Source organism: Hyperoodon ampullatus, assembly GCF_949752795.1.
Source record: "Hyperoodon ampullatus genome assembly, chromosome: 4".
Lineage (NCBI taxonomy): Eukaryota > Metazoa > Chordata > Mammalia > Artiodactyla > Ziphiidae > Hyperoodon > Hyperoodon ampullatus.
Genome location: NC_136917.1, coordinates 123,270,474 through 123,287,678, shown reverse-complemented (window position 1 = coordinate 123,287,678; position 17,205 = coordinate 123,270,474). Strand labels below are relative to the sequence as shown.

General features: G+C 35.3%; 1 protein-coding gene across 5 annotated transcripts in view; it reads left to right on the top strand.

Annotated features, from left to right (window-relative positions):
• Window positions 1-4,436: 4,436 nt before the first annotated feature.
• SREK1 (splicing regulatory glutamic acid and lysine rich protein 1) overlaps window positions 4,437-17,205 on the top strand; it is a 38,134-nt gene continuing 25,365 nt past the window's right edge. For 3 of the 5 annotated variants that reach the window (XM_079703324.1, XM_079703323.1, XM_079703322.1), the window contains exons 1-4: window positions 4,437-4,529; window positions 14,952-15,116; window positions 15,260-15,438; window positions 16,626-16,756. In XM_079703324.1, coding sequence (XP_079559450.1) covers window positions 4,467-4,529; window positions 14,952-15,116; window positions 15,260-15,438; window positions 16,626-16,756 — 538 coding nt within the window. In that variant the 5' untranslated portion in view covers window positions 4,437-4,466. Of the gene's footprint in view, window positions 4,530-14,951; window positions 15,117-15,259; window positions 15,439-16,625; window positions 16,757-17,205 lie in introns of those variants that run through there. The other 2 variants (XM_079703321.1, XM_079703320.1) reach the window with 2 other exon arrangements.

The window sequence follows — 17,205 nt, the reverse complement described above, 5'->3', positions numbered from 1 at the left end:
TATCTACTAATCTGTAAGGGGACAGTGACCCCAAAATTGGAGAACAAGGTGAGAAAAGAGCTGGTAATGATTTAGTTCTGTATACCAAGTTCATACCAATTTCATACCAAGTAAACTGCATGGGAAAAAATAAATCAGGTAGAAGTCTTACTAAATGGGAGTGTTAATTGTATCAAAAAATTATGCCACCAGCAGCACAGTATCTTGTGTGATTTTAGCTTATTATTGAACTGGAAGGAAAAATTTTGTTAGTGTCGCTCTGTTGGAACCTTGCTATATTCCCATAAAATTTTTCATATATTGAGAAGTGACCATGGTTTGTCATAAATGTTCAAGATTATGGGCATGTAGAGGTTCCTTTTTGTTTGTTTGTTTTACTTGATAGAAATAAATAAATGCACATTTATTATAATGGCTTTTGAATATTTTTAGTATTAACAAACACAAAATTTCACTATTTTTGAACGTGAAAATTCAAGCATATTTTTATTCCAGTTTAGTTGTAAGTATTTTAGAACACTAACCTATAAAATAATTTGTATTGGAAAAACATTCAGATACACATTTTTCATTAAATACAACAAAAATGAATTTATAGAACCTGAAGAATGTCACAGTGAGCTGTTAAAAGATCTGATTATGCACTGCAAGCAAAGTAATAATGTATTGTTGTGTTAAAAAAGATAGCAAAGTGACTTTGAAATAAATCAAAGGAAAGAGTTCCAGTGGAGTAAGTTCTGTAAGAGGAGATGTGCTGTGGTGCTGTAAGCAGTCTTCTGTTTACTTCACTGATTGTATTCTTTCCTTGATGTTATAGAAACAGCATTATGAAAGAAGTGAGAAAACCATAGAAAAAAATTGTAAGAAGTTTTTTTCAGTTTCTTTCAATTTGCTGTTTCTTTTTTAATGCAGACAGTAGTACTGTGAGATCCTAAGCCGTTTAAGTAATGTTTGATGTGTAATAGTTTCGTACATATTAAGCATTAGCTATTGTTGATAAAACATGCCACTTCAAAATAAAATATACTTTCATTATACTCGTCCAAATATGACCTCTTTTTGTTGTTGCGTGCATCTCAGATTTCTTTTTATAAATGTTAACACTTAGAAAAAGATAAGGTCAAACATAATAAGGGTGTCAGCCTAATCATCAGTCATAAGTTTATGTCCACATTTTCTGGTAGATGGATTTTGACTATTAATTTGGTTTTGTATGTTTTCTCTATGTGATATTTGTGCATTATTAGATGACTAGACTGGCCAAGGCAGACCTGTTACACTTGCCTGAGTTAGGCATTGTTTGCCATGCCACTAAACCTGCCGTCAAGTGAAACCTTCATTGGGGAAATGAGATCGGAGTCTGAACCGCAGAAGATGGACGCCCTGTCTCTGTTTTTTATTGTTTTACTTTAATTTCATTTCTTTTTCTTTATTTTGTCCCTTTTTTTTTTGTTTTTGTTTTTGTTTTTGTTTTGTTAAATCTCTTTCACTTTAACTTGTGAGCTGGTTTTCCAGTTCTTTGTAAATGGTATTCCATTAAGGGTTCATAACATTGCATTGCAAATTATATTGGGAGATGATTAGTAGAGCTCATCCTTAACATAAAATAAATTTTCACAGTAAATTAGGATATGGTTTCCTGAAGCTCAATGCTAGTCTTAATTGGTGTTTATAAACTGATTAGGTACATTTTGTTCCCAAAACACTAAAACACTGATGAGATTCTTAGGAACACGTTTTGATCTCAGTGTAACATTTTTGCAGTTTTCTCCCAAGTCTGCATCTCTCATAAAGACCAACTGATAGCTTCAAATTTTCGTCCTCCTCCCTTAGAATTTTAGGCATACAAAATCATCAAGGAAAATAAGTAAATTTCTTATAACATTCTGGGGGTAGAGGACAAGAGGAGACTTTTCACTTTTATGATATTTTTTATAGAAAATAGCATTTCTTTGATTTGAAAACACTTTTAATTGCCTACGTGGGGAATGGATATTTGAGAAACTGTTGAATACTTACACTTGTGTGTATTTTTTTGCTTGAATTTTTTTGTTGAAAAATGTTCAGAGATTACTCGTTTCTAAATGGATTCTGAGATTAGGATGAGTGAGAGACATTGTTTTTTCTCTCAGTTGTCTTTGATGAGTACAGTTTGGGAAAAATGCTAAATGCTTATTTGTTTTATACTTTTATACACTCATAGTATTTGGAGGGTATATTTGGTAGAATTCTATCTTGGAAATTAAGCAATGGAACTTTTTTCTTAAAGTATCTTTAATGGTAATTAGAATAAGTAAAAAATATTGTGCTTTTAGTTAGACTTAATACTTATAATAGTTTATTATACTGTGAGAGACAGTGAGAGGCAGACAACCTCCTGATACTATTTTTAAGCCAACACTGAATGACTTTATCATGTTAAGTAATCAACTTTTGGCCTGTATTGAATACCCGTTTTGTTTATGTGGTCTTTCATGTGGATAGTTTTGCTTATTTAATGGACAGGTAATATTAAATTGGGGACATTACTAGATTGGAACTCTTTATTTGTTTTTTAGGTGCATAAATTAGGGTAGTGAAGCATAGGGTTTGTACCTTAGGACCTCAGTTGACTTATCAAGATGTGTACAGGTTTTACAAATATTAAAAAAGTAATACTTATTTTTAACAGATAAAGCAGGTCTGATAGTGATGTAAATAGTATATGTGAGTATACAGATAAATGTCTTAATGCTAATAACTAATAAATACAAAATAAATTATTGTTATTTGATGTCTTCAGTAAGGCCTTCCCACCTTTTAATCTTTATGCATGTTAAAATCAGTGCTTATGCAGAATTTACTGAAATAATAAAATGACTTTGTTTTTGAAATTAGTAAATTAAGGTAATATAGACTTAGATGTTGCAAAGCTTAGAAGTAAGTAGGCATTTGCTAAAGCTAATAAAATGTGATTTCTGTATTTGTATAAATAAGGTGTAACCACTACTTAAAGCAAGTTTTAAAATTCGTCTTGAATTCCATCCATGTTTAGAAATATATTCAGATAATTTTTTTAGAGATTTATCCCTGCACATGTGGTTGTGTTAAGTAGAATTTTTACCACTGAAACCCCACGTGGTGCTTTTTTGAAAATTTACTCCATATGCTATTTTCAGTTTGGCGTGACTTTGTACTTTAAATTACTTTTGAAGAATTCATAATGGAAACGTGTAGCCAAATACCACATAATTATGAGTAGTTCTGAAATTGCTATACGTAGTCAACTTTTTAGAAATTTTCTTTTTGGGAAAGTTGAGAGAAAGGACCAGAAAAAATGTGTGAAAGTCACAGTCCTTATCAAAATTAATTGATTAGAATTCAGTAATTAAATGTGGCAAATTGATAGACTTAATTCAGAGTAAATTTTCATTTTTTTAGTCATAGGGATTTCTTTTTCTTAGTGTCTAGGGTTATTTTAATATTATTGTTGTTATTATTAGGCACTTAGGACGCTTATAAGCAAGACATTTAGGCATTAACCACCCCTCTTCAGATAAGTATACATAAATCGGTTCTAAAAGTCAGTAATTTAAGAAGTTTCCTGAGACTAGGGAACTTTTTTTTGTTAGTCATTTTCAAAAATGTTAGCAGTTTCCCAAGGCATATTCTTTGTGGAACTGGATTCTTTTAGTCATCTCTGTCATTGTTGGTGAGATGCCTTATTAACTGAATGGGTGTAGGCTTCCTTTCCAATTGAAGCTGATTACATGTGGTAGGCTTTTGTTTTTTTCTGTCTACTTGAAATTAAATGGGATCTTTTGGAAGGTTATCAAAATTGTTTGCATCACAAGTAGGTAGTTTCAGTTACCAGGATAGGGACACTCAGGAACAGATTTCAATTCGCACATATTTGTTTTTTTCTTTTTCTTTTTTTTGACTAATTTGGTTATTTGCCATTTCTGGGGATTAAACTTTAAAAAATGTTCTTCTTTTCTGTATCTGATGTTCTGTGTGCTATTAGTGATGCAGCCAACACGAACGGTTGTCATGTGTAACACAACTTTCGATCACCGCGAAAACACCGTCCTGGGAAAGCGTCCATGCTTGATATCGTTTGGTTCATGAACATTAAGTTTCCAGTACAGGTGACCCATAGCTCAAAGTGTTAAATAATTGTCTACATTATTCAATTTTTAAAATAATATTCCATTAATGAGATTGTTAGTCTTTGAAGTTTTGCTCACTTTTATTTTTCCTAGTAGAGCAGGGTAAAAGGAAAGACTTAAGTTCTTATTTATTTCTTTATACGGATCTGATAGATAGATTCATTTATTATTATTATTTTTTAAGTGCAAGGGTAATTGTAAAATCATAGTATAAAGTTTGTGTGGTGTTTCTGCTTTCCGTAATGTTTGGAACTTGCCTCTGCAGGTAAAATCCCAGAGGAAGCCAAAGCTCTCTCTCTATTGGCTCCTGCTCCAACCATGACAAGTCTGATGCCTGGTGCAGGCTTGCTTCCCATACCAACTCCAAATCCCTTAACTACAGTAAGTATGATACACCCTCTTCTAAAGGGAGTGATCATTTAACTGTGTAATTGGTTGAATAAAGAGCTTAGAAAGTTTTTTTTTTTTTTAAGAGCTTAGAAAGCTATTTCTATTTTAAGTATTTGTGTTTTTAAATGGAGAGGATTCGAAATGTCTGCTTAATTTTTTCCCCATGTTACTGACTTGAACTGCCTTTTGGAATTGCTTATGAAGTAATTGGGGATTCATTTAAATTTGAGAACTGAAATATATTATTCATTAGAAAATCAGTTATCGAAATTCAGCATTTTAGATAGCATAGGGAATTGGAGAATCTAGGTAACTATATTTCCCAGTTCAGGAGGACTAAATCCATTTGAAAAATTTGAAATAATTTACACCGTTGGTAATGGGAAAAATATCTCAGAGAAGCATTTGTCTGATACTGAGAAAACGTAACATGGTAAAAACATGGCAAAAATATTTTTCATTAGCAGAATTAAATAGTAATTTAATGCCTCATTTGTGATTTCCAAGTGGTGTCAAAAAAAGATTTGCTGTTGCTGGGTTCTTGGTTTATATAAAAGATTCTGGTCATTTATTTTAAATAAGAGTTATTTTTCTTCAAAAATAAACCCAAGACAAATACAGAACTCACATTAATTGAAAGCTGTGTTTTACTTTGTGGTACTGGGTTCTTAGGGAGTGAACCAGTAAACTTTATGATTATAGTTTATCCAAGTTATAAAAGTGGTTTTTGAAACTTGGAAGTGCAAAATATTAGGATTTTCACACGGCACTGTTCTGCTGGAGACCTGTATTGTGATCCATGGGAGGAAACTGCCTTTTATTTTTTATTTTATTTTAATATCTTTATTGGAGTATAATTGCTTTACAATGTTCTGTTAGTTTCTGCCATATAACAAAGTTGTGTTAGTTTCTGCTGAATTAGCTATACGTATACATATATCCCCATATCCCCTCCCTCTTGCATCTCCCTTCCACCTTCCCTATCCTACCCCTCTAGGTGGTCACAAAGAACCGAGCTGATCTCCCTGTGCTATGCGTCTGCTTCCCACTAGCTATCTGTTTTACATTTGGTAGTGTTATATATGTCAATGCCACTCTCTCACTTCGTCCCAGCTTACCCTTCCCCCTCCCCGTGTCCTTAAGTCCATTCTCTACGTCTGCATCTTTATTCCTGTCCTGCCCCTAGGTTCTTCAGAACCATTTTTTTGCTTTTTTACATTCCATATATATGTGTTAGCATACGGTATTTGTTTTTCAGTTTCTGATTTACTTCACTTTGTATGACAGACTCTGGGTCCATCCACCTCACTACAGATAACTCAATTTCATTTCTTTTTATGGCTGAGTAATATTCCATTGTATATATGTGCCACATCTTCTTTATCCATTCATCTGTTGATGGACAGTTAGGTTACTTCCATGTCCTGGCTATTGTACATAGTGCTGCAGTGAACATTTTGTACATGACTCTTTTTAAATTATGGTTTTCTCAGGGTATATGCTCAGTAGTAGGATTGCTGGGTCGTATGGTAGCTCTGTTTTTAGTTTTTGAAGGAACCTCCATACTGTACTCCATAGTGGTTGTATCAATTTACATTCCGACCAACAGTGCAAAAGGGTTCCCTTTTCTCCACACCCTCTCCAGCATTTATTGTTTGTAGTTTTTTTTTTTTTTGCGGTACGCGGGCTTCTCACTGTTGTGGCCTCTCCCTTTGCGGAGCACAGACTCCGGACACGCAGGCTCAGCGGCCATGGCTCACGGGCCCAGCTGCTCTGCGGCATGTGGGATCTTCCCGGACTGGGGCATGAACCCGCATCCCCTGCATCGGCAGGCAGACTCTCAACCACTGCGCCACCAGGGAAGCCCTGTTTGTAGATTTTTTGACGATGGCCATTCTAACTGGTGTGGGGTGATACCTCATTGTAGTTTAGATTTGCATTTCTTTGATGATTAGTGGTGTAGAGCATCCTTTCATGTGTTTGTTGGCAATCTGTGTATCTTCTTTGGAGAAATGTCTATTTAGGTCTTCTGCCCATTTTTGTTTTGGGTTGTTTGTTTTTTTGTTATTGAGCTGCATGAGCTGCTTGTATATTTTGGAGGTTAATCCTTTGTCAGTTGCTTCATTTGCAAATATTTTCTCCCAGTTTGAGTGTTGTCTTGTCGTCTTGTTTTGGTTTCCTTTGCTATGCAAAAGCTTTTAAATTTCATTAGGTCCCGTTTATTTTTGTTTTTATTTCCATCTCTCTAGGAGGTGTGTCAAAAAGGATCTTGCTGTGATTTATGTCATAGTGTCTGCCTATGTTTTCCTCTAAGAGTTCTATAGTGACTGGCCTTACATTTAGGTCTTTAATCCATTTTGAGTTCATTTTTGTGTATGGTGTTAGGGGAGTGTTCTAATTTCATTCTTTTACATGTCCCTGTCCAGTTTTCCCAGCACCACTTATTGAAGAGGCTGTGTTTTCTCCACTATATATTCTTGCCTCTTTTATGAAAGATAAGGTGACCGTATGTGTGTGGGTTTAGCTCTGCGCTTCCTTCCTGTTCCGTTGATCTATATTTCTGTTTTTGTGCCAGTACTATACTGTCTTGATTACTGTAGCTTTGTAGTATAGCCTGAAGTCAGGGAGCCCGATTCCTCCAGCTCCATTTTTCTTTCTCAAGATTGCTTTAGCTTTTCCGGGTCTTTTCTGTTTCCATACAAACTGTGAAATTTTTTGTTCTAGTTTTGTGAAAAATGCCATTGGTAGTTTGATAGGGATTGCATTGAATCTATAGATTGCTTTGGGTAGTATAGTCATTTTCACAATGTTGATTTTTCCAATCCAAGAACATGGTATATCTCTCCATCTGTTTGTATCATCTTTAATTTCTTTTATCAGTGTCTTATAGTTTTCTGCATACAGGTCTTTTGTCTCCTTAGGTAGGTTTATTCCTAGGTATTTTATTCTTTTTGTTGCAGTGGTAAGTGGGAGTGTTCCCTTAATTTCTCTTTCAGATTTTTCATCATTAGTGTATAAGAATGCAAGAGATTTCTGTGCATTAATTTTGTACCCTGCTACTTACCAAATTCATTGATTAGCTCTAGTAGCTTCCTGGTAGCATCTTTAGGATTCTCTATGTATAGTATCATGTCATCTGCAAACAGTGACAGTTTTACTTCTTTTCCAATTTGGATTCCTTTTATTTCGTTTTCTTCTCTGATTGACGTGGCTATAACTTCCAAAACTATGTTGAATAATAGTGGTTAGAGTGGGCAACCTTGTCTTGTTCCTGATCTTAGTGGAAATGGTTTCAGTTTTTCACCATTGAGGACAATGCTGGCTGTGGGTTGGTCATATATGGCCTTTATTATATTGAGGTAAGTTCCCTCTATGCCTACTTTCTGGAGGGTTTTTATCCTAAATGGGTGTTGAATTATGTTGAAAGCTTTTTCTGCACCTGTTGAGATGATCATATGGTTTTTATCCTTCACTTTGTTTATATGGTTTATCACATTGATTGATTTGTGTATATTGAAGAATCCTTGCATTCCTGGGATAAACCCCACTTGATCATGGTGTATGATCCTTTTAATGTGCTGTTGGATTCTGTTTGCTAGTATTTTGTTGAGGATTTTTGCAACTATGGTCATCAGTGATATTGGCCTGTATTTCTCTTTTTTTGTGACATTTTAGTCTGGTTTTGGTATCAGGGTGATGGTGGCCTCGTAGAATGAGTTTGGGAGTGTTTTTCCCTCTCCTATTTTTGGAAGAGTTTCAGAAGGATAGGTGTTGGCATGTCTCTAAATATTTGGTAGAATTTGCCTGTGAAGCCATCTGGTCCTGGGCTTTTGTTTGTTGGAAGATTTTTAATCACAGTTTCAATTTCAGTGCTTGTGATTGGTCTGTTTGTATTTTCTATTTCTTCCTGGTTCAGTCTCGGAAGGTTGTGTTTTTCTAAGAATATGTCCATTTCTTCCATGTTGTCCACTTTATTGGCGTATAGCTGCTTGTAGTAATCTCTCATGATCCTTTGTATTTCTGCAGTGTCAGTTGTTATTTCTCCTTTTTCATTTCTAATTCTGTTGATTTGAGTCTTCTCCCTTTTTTTCTTGATGAGTTTTGCTAATGGTTTATCAATTTTGTTTATCTTCTCAAAGAACCAGCTTTTAGTTTTACTGATCTTTGCTATTGTTTCCTTCATTTCTTTTTCATTTATTTCTGATCTGATCTTTATGATTTCTTTCCTTCTGCTAACTTTGGGTTTTTTTCTGTTCTTCTTTCTCTAATTGCTTTAGGTGTTAGGTAAAGTTGTTTATTTGAGATTTTTCTTGTTTCTTGAGGTAGGATTGTATTGCTATAAACTTCCCTCTAGAACTGCATTTGCTACATCCCATAAGTTTTGGGCTGTCTTGTTTTCATTGTCATTTGTTTCTAGGTTTTTTTTTTTTTTTTTTTTTGTGGTACGCGGGCCTCTCACTGTTGTTGTCTCTCCTGTTGCGGAGCACAGGCCCTGGACGCGCAGGCTCAGCGGCCATGGCTCATGGGCCCAGCCGCTCAGCGGTATGTGGGATCCTATCGGACTGGGGCACGCACCCTTGTCCCCTGCATCGGCAGGCAGACTCTCAACCACTGCGCCACCAGGGTAACCCTGTTTCTAGGTTTTTAAAAATTTCCTCTTTGATTTCTTCAGTGATCTCTTGGTTATTTAGTAGTGTATTGTTTAGGCTCCATGTGTTTGCAGTTTTTACAGTTGTTTTTTCCTGTAATTGATATCTAGTCTCATAGCGTTGTGGTTGGAAAAGATGCTTGATATGATTTCAATTTCCTTAAATTTACCAAGGCTTGATTTGTGACCCAAGATATGGTCTATCTTGGAGGATGTTCCATGAGCACTTGAGAAGAAGGTGTATTCTGTTGTTTTTGGATGGAATGTCCTATAAATATCAATTAAGTCCATCTTGTTTAATGTGTCATTTAAAGCTTGTGTTTCCTTATTTATTTTCATTTTGGATGATCTGTCCATTAGTGAAAGTGGGGTGTTGAAGTCCCCTACTATGATTGTGTTACTGTAGATTTCCCCTTTTATGGCTGTTAGCATTTGTCTTATGTTTTGAGGTGCTCCTATGTTGGATGCATAAATATTTACAATTGTTATATCATCATCTTGGATTGATCCCTTGATCATTATGTAGTGTCCTTCTTTGTCTCTTGTAATAGCCTTCATTTTAAAGTCTATTTTGTCTGATATGAGAATTGCTACTCCAGCTTTGTTTTGATTTCCATTTGCATGGAATATCTTTTTCTATCCCCTCACTTTCAGTCTGTATGTGTCCCTAGGTCTGAAGTGGGTCTCTTGTAGACAGCATATATACGGGTCTTGTTTTTGTACCCATTCAGCCAGTGTGTGTCTTTTGGTTGGAGTATTTGATGCATTTTACATTCAAGGTAATTTTCAATATGTATGTTCTTGTTACCATTTTCTTAATTGTTTTGGGTTTTTTATTTTAGGGCTTTTCCGTCTCTTGTGTTTCCTGCCTAGAGAAGTTCCTTTAGCATTTGTTGTAAAGCTGGTTTGGTGGTGTTGAATTCTCTTAGCTTTTGCTTGTCTGTAAAGTTTTTAATTTCTCTGTCGAATCTGAACTAGATCCTTGCTGGGTAGAGTAATCTTGGTTGTAGGTTTTTCCCTTTTGTCACTTTAAATATGTCCTGCCACTCCCTTCTGGCTAGCAGAATTTCTGCTAAAAGATCAGCTGTTAACCTTATGGGGATTCCTTTGTATGTTAATTGTTGATTTTCCCTTGCTACTTTTAATATTTTTTATTTGTATTTAATTTTTGATAGTTTGATTAATATGTGTCTTGATGTGTTTCTCCTTGGGTTTTCCTGTATGGGACTCTGTGCTTCCTCAACTTGATTGACTCGTTCCTTTCCCATATTAGGGAAGTTTTCAACTATAATCTCTTCAAATATTTTCTCAGTCCCTTTCTTTTTCTCTTCTTCTTCTGGGACCCCTATAATTAAAATGTTCGTGTGTTTAATGTTGTCCCAGAGGTCTCTGAGACTGTCCTCAATTCTTTTCATTCTTTTTTCTTTATTCTGCTGTGTGGTAGTTATTTCCACTATTTTATTCTCCAGGTCACTTATCTGTTCTTCTGCCCCAATTATTCTGCTGTTGACTCCTAGAGAGTTTTTAATTTCACTTATTGAGTTGTTCATCATTGTTTGTTTGTTTGTTCTAGGTTCTTTTAAAATGTTTCTTGTATTTTCTTCATTCTGTTTCCAAGATTTTGGATCATCTTTACTGTCATTACTCTGAATTCTTTTTCAGGTAGATTGCCTATTTTTTCTTCATTTGTTTGGTCTGATGGGTTTTTACCTTGCTCCTTCATCTGTGTATTTCTCTGTCTTCTCATTTTGCTTAACTTACTGTGTTTGGGGTCTCCTTTTTGCAGGCTGCAGGTTTGTAGTTCCTGTTGTTTTTGGTGTCTGCCCCCAGTGGGTAAGGTTGGTTCAGTGGGTTGTGTAGGCTTCCTGGTGGAGGGGAGTGGTGCCTGTGTTCTGGAGGATGAGGCTGGATCTTGTCTTTCTGGTGGGCAGGAGTGTATCCAGTGGTGTGTTTTGGGGTGTCTATGAACTTATGATTTTAGGTAGCCTCTCTACTAATGAGTGGGGTTGTGTTCCTGTCTTGCTAGTTGTTTTGCATAGGATGTCCAGAACTGGAGTTTGCTCGTAGTTAAGTGGAGCTGGGTCTTAGCGTTGAGACAGAGATCTCTGGGAGAGCTCTCACCGATTGATGTTACATAGGGCTGGGAGGTGAAAGTGGTCCAGTGTCCTGAGTGCGGCTCTCCCATCTCAGAGGCTCAGGCCTGATACCTGGTCAGAGCACCCTGTCAGCCACATGGCCTGGTATGTGCGGAGTCTCTTGTCTTTTGCGAAGTGTGAGGTCTTCTCCCAGTGTTTAGTAGGTGTTCTGTAGGAGTTGTTCCCACATGTAAATTTATTTTTGATGTATTTGTGGGTAGGAAGGTGATCTCCAGGGCTTACTCCTCCACCATCTGGAAGGTCCTGATCTGTAAATGGTTTTTAATTTAACATCTGATCATTTGAATTGGGCTTTCTAAAAATTTTATTTTGGGTATGTTTTGGTATATTTTAAGATTAATTCCTGGATCATCATCTTTTTTTCCCCCTCCTCAGAAAATATTGTCTTGCTATGTTGAAAATTTTTAGGTTTTATTCATCAAGAATAGAAAGTTTTTATTATTTAATTTGTTGCTGTGAGGGGAAATTATTCCTTTTAATTCAGCTGTAGTTATGTATTTTTATAAAACTTAATTCATGAAGAATAATTTTAGGTAGAAAACAGGGGAAAGGTGGCCCGTGATTTGGCTCCTAGCTACCTCTCTGACCTTTTTTTTCCTACTTGTTTTCCTGGCTCCCCTCTATTTTAGTCTTACTGGCTTTGTTGATCTTTGGATATGCCAAACATATTTCTGTCTTAGGGCTGTTGTACTTATTTATCCTCTGCCTAGAACATTTCTTTTCCAGACATTGAAAAGGTTTACTCTTTCATAAGAGTGAAACCTTTCATGAGGTTTCTTTCTATTTAAAAATCACATCTCCAGGGAGGCCAAGGTTTCTATGTCAGAAGGCAAAAGTTTTATATCGGGAGTCAGGTCATCTTTACCTCCTCAAAGACTGAAAGGGCAACTTAAGTATTTAGGTCCTTTAGACCAGGGCTAGAAAATAGGCTAATCTAAAGAAGGGTAGTTGTATTGTTATAGTGCAACCACATCCAGTAGAACTTTGTGCTATGATGGAGATGTCTGTATCTCTACTATCTAGTATAGAAGCTACTAGCAATATGTGGTTCTTGAGCACTTGAAATGTGGCTAGTGTGACTGAGGCACTGAATTTTAATTAAAATTCAAATAGCCATATGTGATTGGTGATTACCATGTTAAATGACACAAGTGTCGAAGAATGGTATAGTGCAAAGAAGAGAGAGAGAGAGAGACAGGAAAAGCTTCTAAAAACAGGACTGAATGATCTTTAAATCTGAGAAACAAAGGAGTTGGATTAGATGATTTGGAAAGGCCCATTAGAGATCTATAATTGTATGTCCCAGTGGAGAGATTTGTAGGTCAAAGGGATTGACAGCTGGGAATACCAGGAGAGGCCTGTTTTAAATCCATGCAAAACTGACAAATAATAATACTCATATTTGTGATATAGCTTAATTGTATATAATAATTCTCTTGCACAGTAGAAAAAAATTTAAGGTATGACCCTCAATCATCTGTGAATGTTAGACTATCAAAGACATGGTAGGGGAAAAAGGAGTGTGATTAGACGCAACATGTGGAGAGAGGCTAGGTCATTCACCTGTTTTGAACTAAGGTATTTTCTACAACATTATGATAACTTGAAATGGTGACAGCAAAAAATATAAGATCTGTCAGTAGCAAGATACCACAGATGGTAATAAATACTATGAAGAAAAAAAACAGAGTGATGTAGTAGAGGGTAAATGAGGCTCTACATAAGGTGAGGGAAAGCCTCCTGGAGAGGGTGATTGACCTGGCGGTTGAAGGATTCAGCCAGCAGAAGCTAGGGGAAGAGCTTTCTAGGGCAGAAGGAATGCCAAGTGAGAAACCCTAAAGTGAGAAAGACTTGTGTGTTCCAGGTGCAGAATAGTTGTGAAGGCAGGGTGGCGGGGTGGGGGGGCGGCAGGGTAGTAGGTGTTTTGAGATTGGAGGGATAGATAGGGCACTGATGATGTAGGGCTATTTAGGCCACAGAAGGAAGTTTGAATTTTATTCTAAAGGGTTTTAAGCGGGGGTAAAACTTGATTTGACATGTTTTGAAAAGATCACACATGGGTTGCTATGATAAGCATAAGTGATACTCATTTCATAAACTAGTATTTTCACCTTTAGGAAGTGTTATTACTTAACATTTGTTAAATTTTAGTAGTTTTGTGACAATATAACAATATATAGTCAGTTAACTTATTTGCCTTAAATTGCAAAATTGGAAATGAAAGTTGCAGTTTTTTTTTTCCTTGAAAAGTCATGTGAATCCTGCAAAATTTTCCATTTTTAAATTCTGAGATCTATCTTTTCAAGTTTAAATTCACATTAAAAATGTGTTTCTTAATGCTTGAACTAAAAACTGATTTTAGTAACGTTATGAAAGATCATTCAAAGGTTTTTATGTTTTTCCTACCATAGTGTAAGTAAGGGTTTAATATTTTAGGTTTCTTTTCTTAGGTAAACTTTGTCCCTGTTTTAATTTTAGTCTGTGCATGGTGGTACCCTGGTTTTACCACTTGTTAGCTGAGTATCTTTGGGAAAATTATTTTCTGTAAGACTTTGTCTTTATCTGTGAAATTGGTGTAATAGTAATATCTATCTCTTAGGGCTGTTCTGAGAATTGAGTTAATAACCTAGCAAAAATTAGGTGCTTTGATTATTGTTAAGCATTAGGAATTCACAGTGTTGTTGAATGCCCGAGGTACAGTTGATTCTCATTATTTGTGAATTCTGTATTTGTGAATTCACATACTAGCTAAAATTTATTTGAAATCTCAAAATCAGTACTTGTGGTGCTTTTGTGGTTATTCATCAACACAAATAGAATGAGGAAAAAATTGAGTTGCTTGATATGTTCATTCCCAGATGAGTTCAAACAGAGCAACACTCTGCCTTCTTATTTCAGCTCTAATGGTGTAAATACCTTTTTTGTGTGTGGTGTGTCGAGTGTCATGTTTTTTGCATTTTTGTGCTTTATGTTGGTGGTTTTGCTCTTTAAATTGGTCCCCAGCATAGTGCTAAAGTTCTGTCTAGTGTTCCTAAGTGTTGTAAGCCTGTGATGTACCTTACAGAGAAAATTCTTACATAAGATAAGGTTCATTCAGGCATGAGTTGATCATGCTGCTGGTCATGAGTTTAATGTTAATGAATCAATAATATATACTAACTAAGGTATTTTTAAACAGAAGCACACATAAAACAAGGTCATATATTTATCACTTGATGAAAGTGTTATGACCAGAGGCTCATAGGAACCTAGCCCTGTGTTTTTTCCCTAGGAGCAGCGATTTCAGTATTTAATAATTCAGTCTTCATGGCAAACTTTATTGGACATAAGTACTACAGATAATGAGAATGGACTGTTTGCTTTTAGTGTCTAGTTTAGAAGTAAGTAAAGTACCCAGATAGTTAAGAAATATGTTGTATTTCTAATTACATTGAAAACTACTGTGACCTTACTCTGAATAATTCAGATATATACCTGGCTTAAATTAGGAGTCCCTAGTCTCTTCCCATTCTTACTGAGTTGATCAATATTCTTCAAGATTAGAGAATGGTAATTTTTGACACTAATAGAAAATATCTGCTCTGTTTTTTTTTTTTAATTTTTTTATAGCTGGGTGTTTCCCTTAGCAGTTTGGGAGCTATACCAGCAGCAGCACTAGACCCCAATATTGCAACACTTGGAGAGATACCACAGCCACCACTTATGGGAAATGTGGATCCTTCCAAAATTGATGAAATTAGGAGAACAGTCTATGTTGGCAATTTGAATTCCCAGGTAACTAATATAAGAAGAAATTGAGTGGTGGGACCTCTTATTCCTTTCCCTTTCTTAAAAATCGTATCAATTGATAAAGTAGTATTTACCTGATTTTTTTAAAGAAGAATATACTTTATTAAAGTGTTACTTTGTTTCTTCAGACAACAACAGCTGATCAGCTACTTGAATTTTTTAAACAAGTTGGAGAAGTGAAGTTTGTGCGGATGGCAGGTGATGAGACTCAGCCAACTCGGTTTGCTTTTGTGGAATTTGCAGACCAAAATTCTGTACCAAGGGCCCTTGCTTTTAATGGAGTTATGTTTGGAGACAGGCCACTGAAGTAAGAAACACTAAACAAAGAAATTTTAATGATTTTGAAAAAATTTTGTGGTTTTGATGTAATGCAGTTTTTTTTTTCTTTTTAATAGTAATTGGCAATTTGTGGAAAGGAAGACTTTGTGTTAAGTATAAATGAAACACATGAGATATTTACCATTTTAGCCTTTAAATTAAAGTTACATTTGAAGACATCTTATTTTCTATTTCAAAGGTCTAATTTAAAGTTAACATTTTTATACCGTACATATTGATTGTAGGTCTTTTTCCATAAGCTTTAACAAGTTAGGTTGGTTTTGCATTATTACACTAGACTAATGGGCAGTTTAACATATGGGTAGAACTTACAGTAATATAGTAATAAGAATTTTGGTAAATCCAAAATTTTAGGAAGAAAGTACCCAGAAATGTTTTAAATTATACATTTTAAGGTTTGCTCACATCCTTGTTTGCAAAATGAAAAATTGATGTAGCCTTTCAGGTACTCAAGACCAGAAATACTATTTCATGCACATTATTGAGGCACCAATTTTATCTGAATTTTGTAGATAATTGCCTTAATTATACAGTTTGATCAGGAGTCTGCTATTAAGGGATAAGAAACTGTTCTTAGCGAATGCTGTGTTTTCACCATGGTAAAGTGAGACACACCAAATTCATTTATGTGCATCAGAGAAACCACTGTTACCCATAAAGGAAGAGTTTTATCAGATTCCTCCCATATTTGAAGCTGTATGACTAGGCCAGGGTCGATTAAAATGGTGCACATGATATATAGGTTCCCTTTCATCCTTCCGGGGTGCAGAGGTTATGAACAAAATTTTATAATCTAAGAATAGAAGTGATTCATTTTAGTATTGGTGTTACCATTTTAATTTATTATAACTCTAAGCTGTGAGGAGAAGCCGTTGTCCTGGCCTATTTAGGTTGTTAAAGAAGTTAGCTAGGGTTCAGTTTTTCTTTTTTTCCCTTGCTTTTTGCCTTGGTTAGCAAGAGATGATGGCAGATGGGAATGAGATAAATCATGGTTTTGAGGTTGGTTTTGGTTATTCTTTGTTTAGCTATATTATTCTAAATGTGCTTTTGAGATGTCCTCAGATTTGTAAATATGTGTATCATATAAACAATTAGTTGTTTCATGTTTTGTAAAATATGGTGTGTATTTGTGATATGCTAATATTTTTAATTTAGAATAAATCACTCCAACAATGCAATAGTAAAACCCCCTGAGATGACACCTCAGGCTGCAGCTAAGGAGTTAGAAGAAGTAATGAAGCGAGTGCGAGAGGCTCAGTCCTTTATCTCAGCAGCTATCGAACCAGGTAAGGCCATGGTGTTGTTACATAGGTCATGGTTGAAGATCATAGAATCTTAGAACTGGAAGGAATTTTAGAAATTATCTGTTCAGTCCCTTCATTTTACAAACAAGAAGACTGAAACTCAAGAAAGAGTAAGTGACTTAACTAGTGTTAAAGGTTGAAGAACTATTTAGCACAAATATCTTTTTCCATGATACTGAATTGAGGTACATTAGCTTGAGTTAATCAGTTCTTTATATTATAATATCAAAATCAGTACGCAGAACTGATTTGCTTAAAGCAAAGTGTAAATATTATTGTGAGGCTAAAGACAAGAATAAATATATTTGAAATGTTATGATTAAGCAGATTCACTTTTCCTTCAAAGTTTTAATTTTAAAAATAGAAAAGAGAGCCCATGAGTTAGGAAAACTACAGAGTCTGTTTTAGCATGGTAAAGGAACACCCTTTCA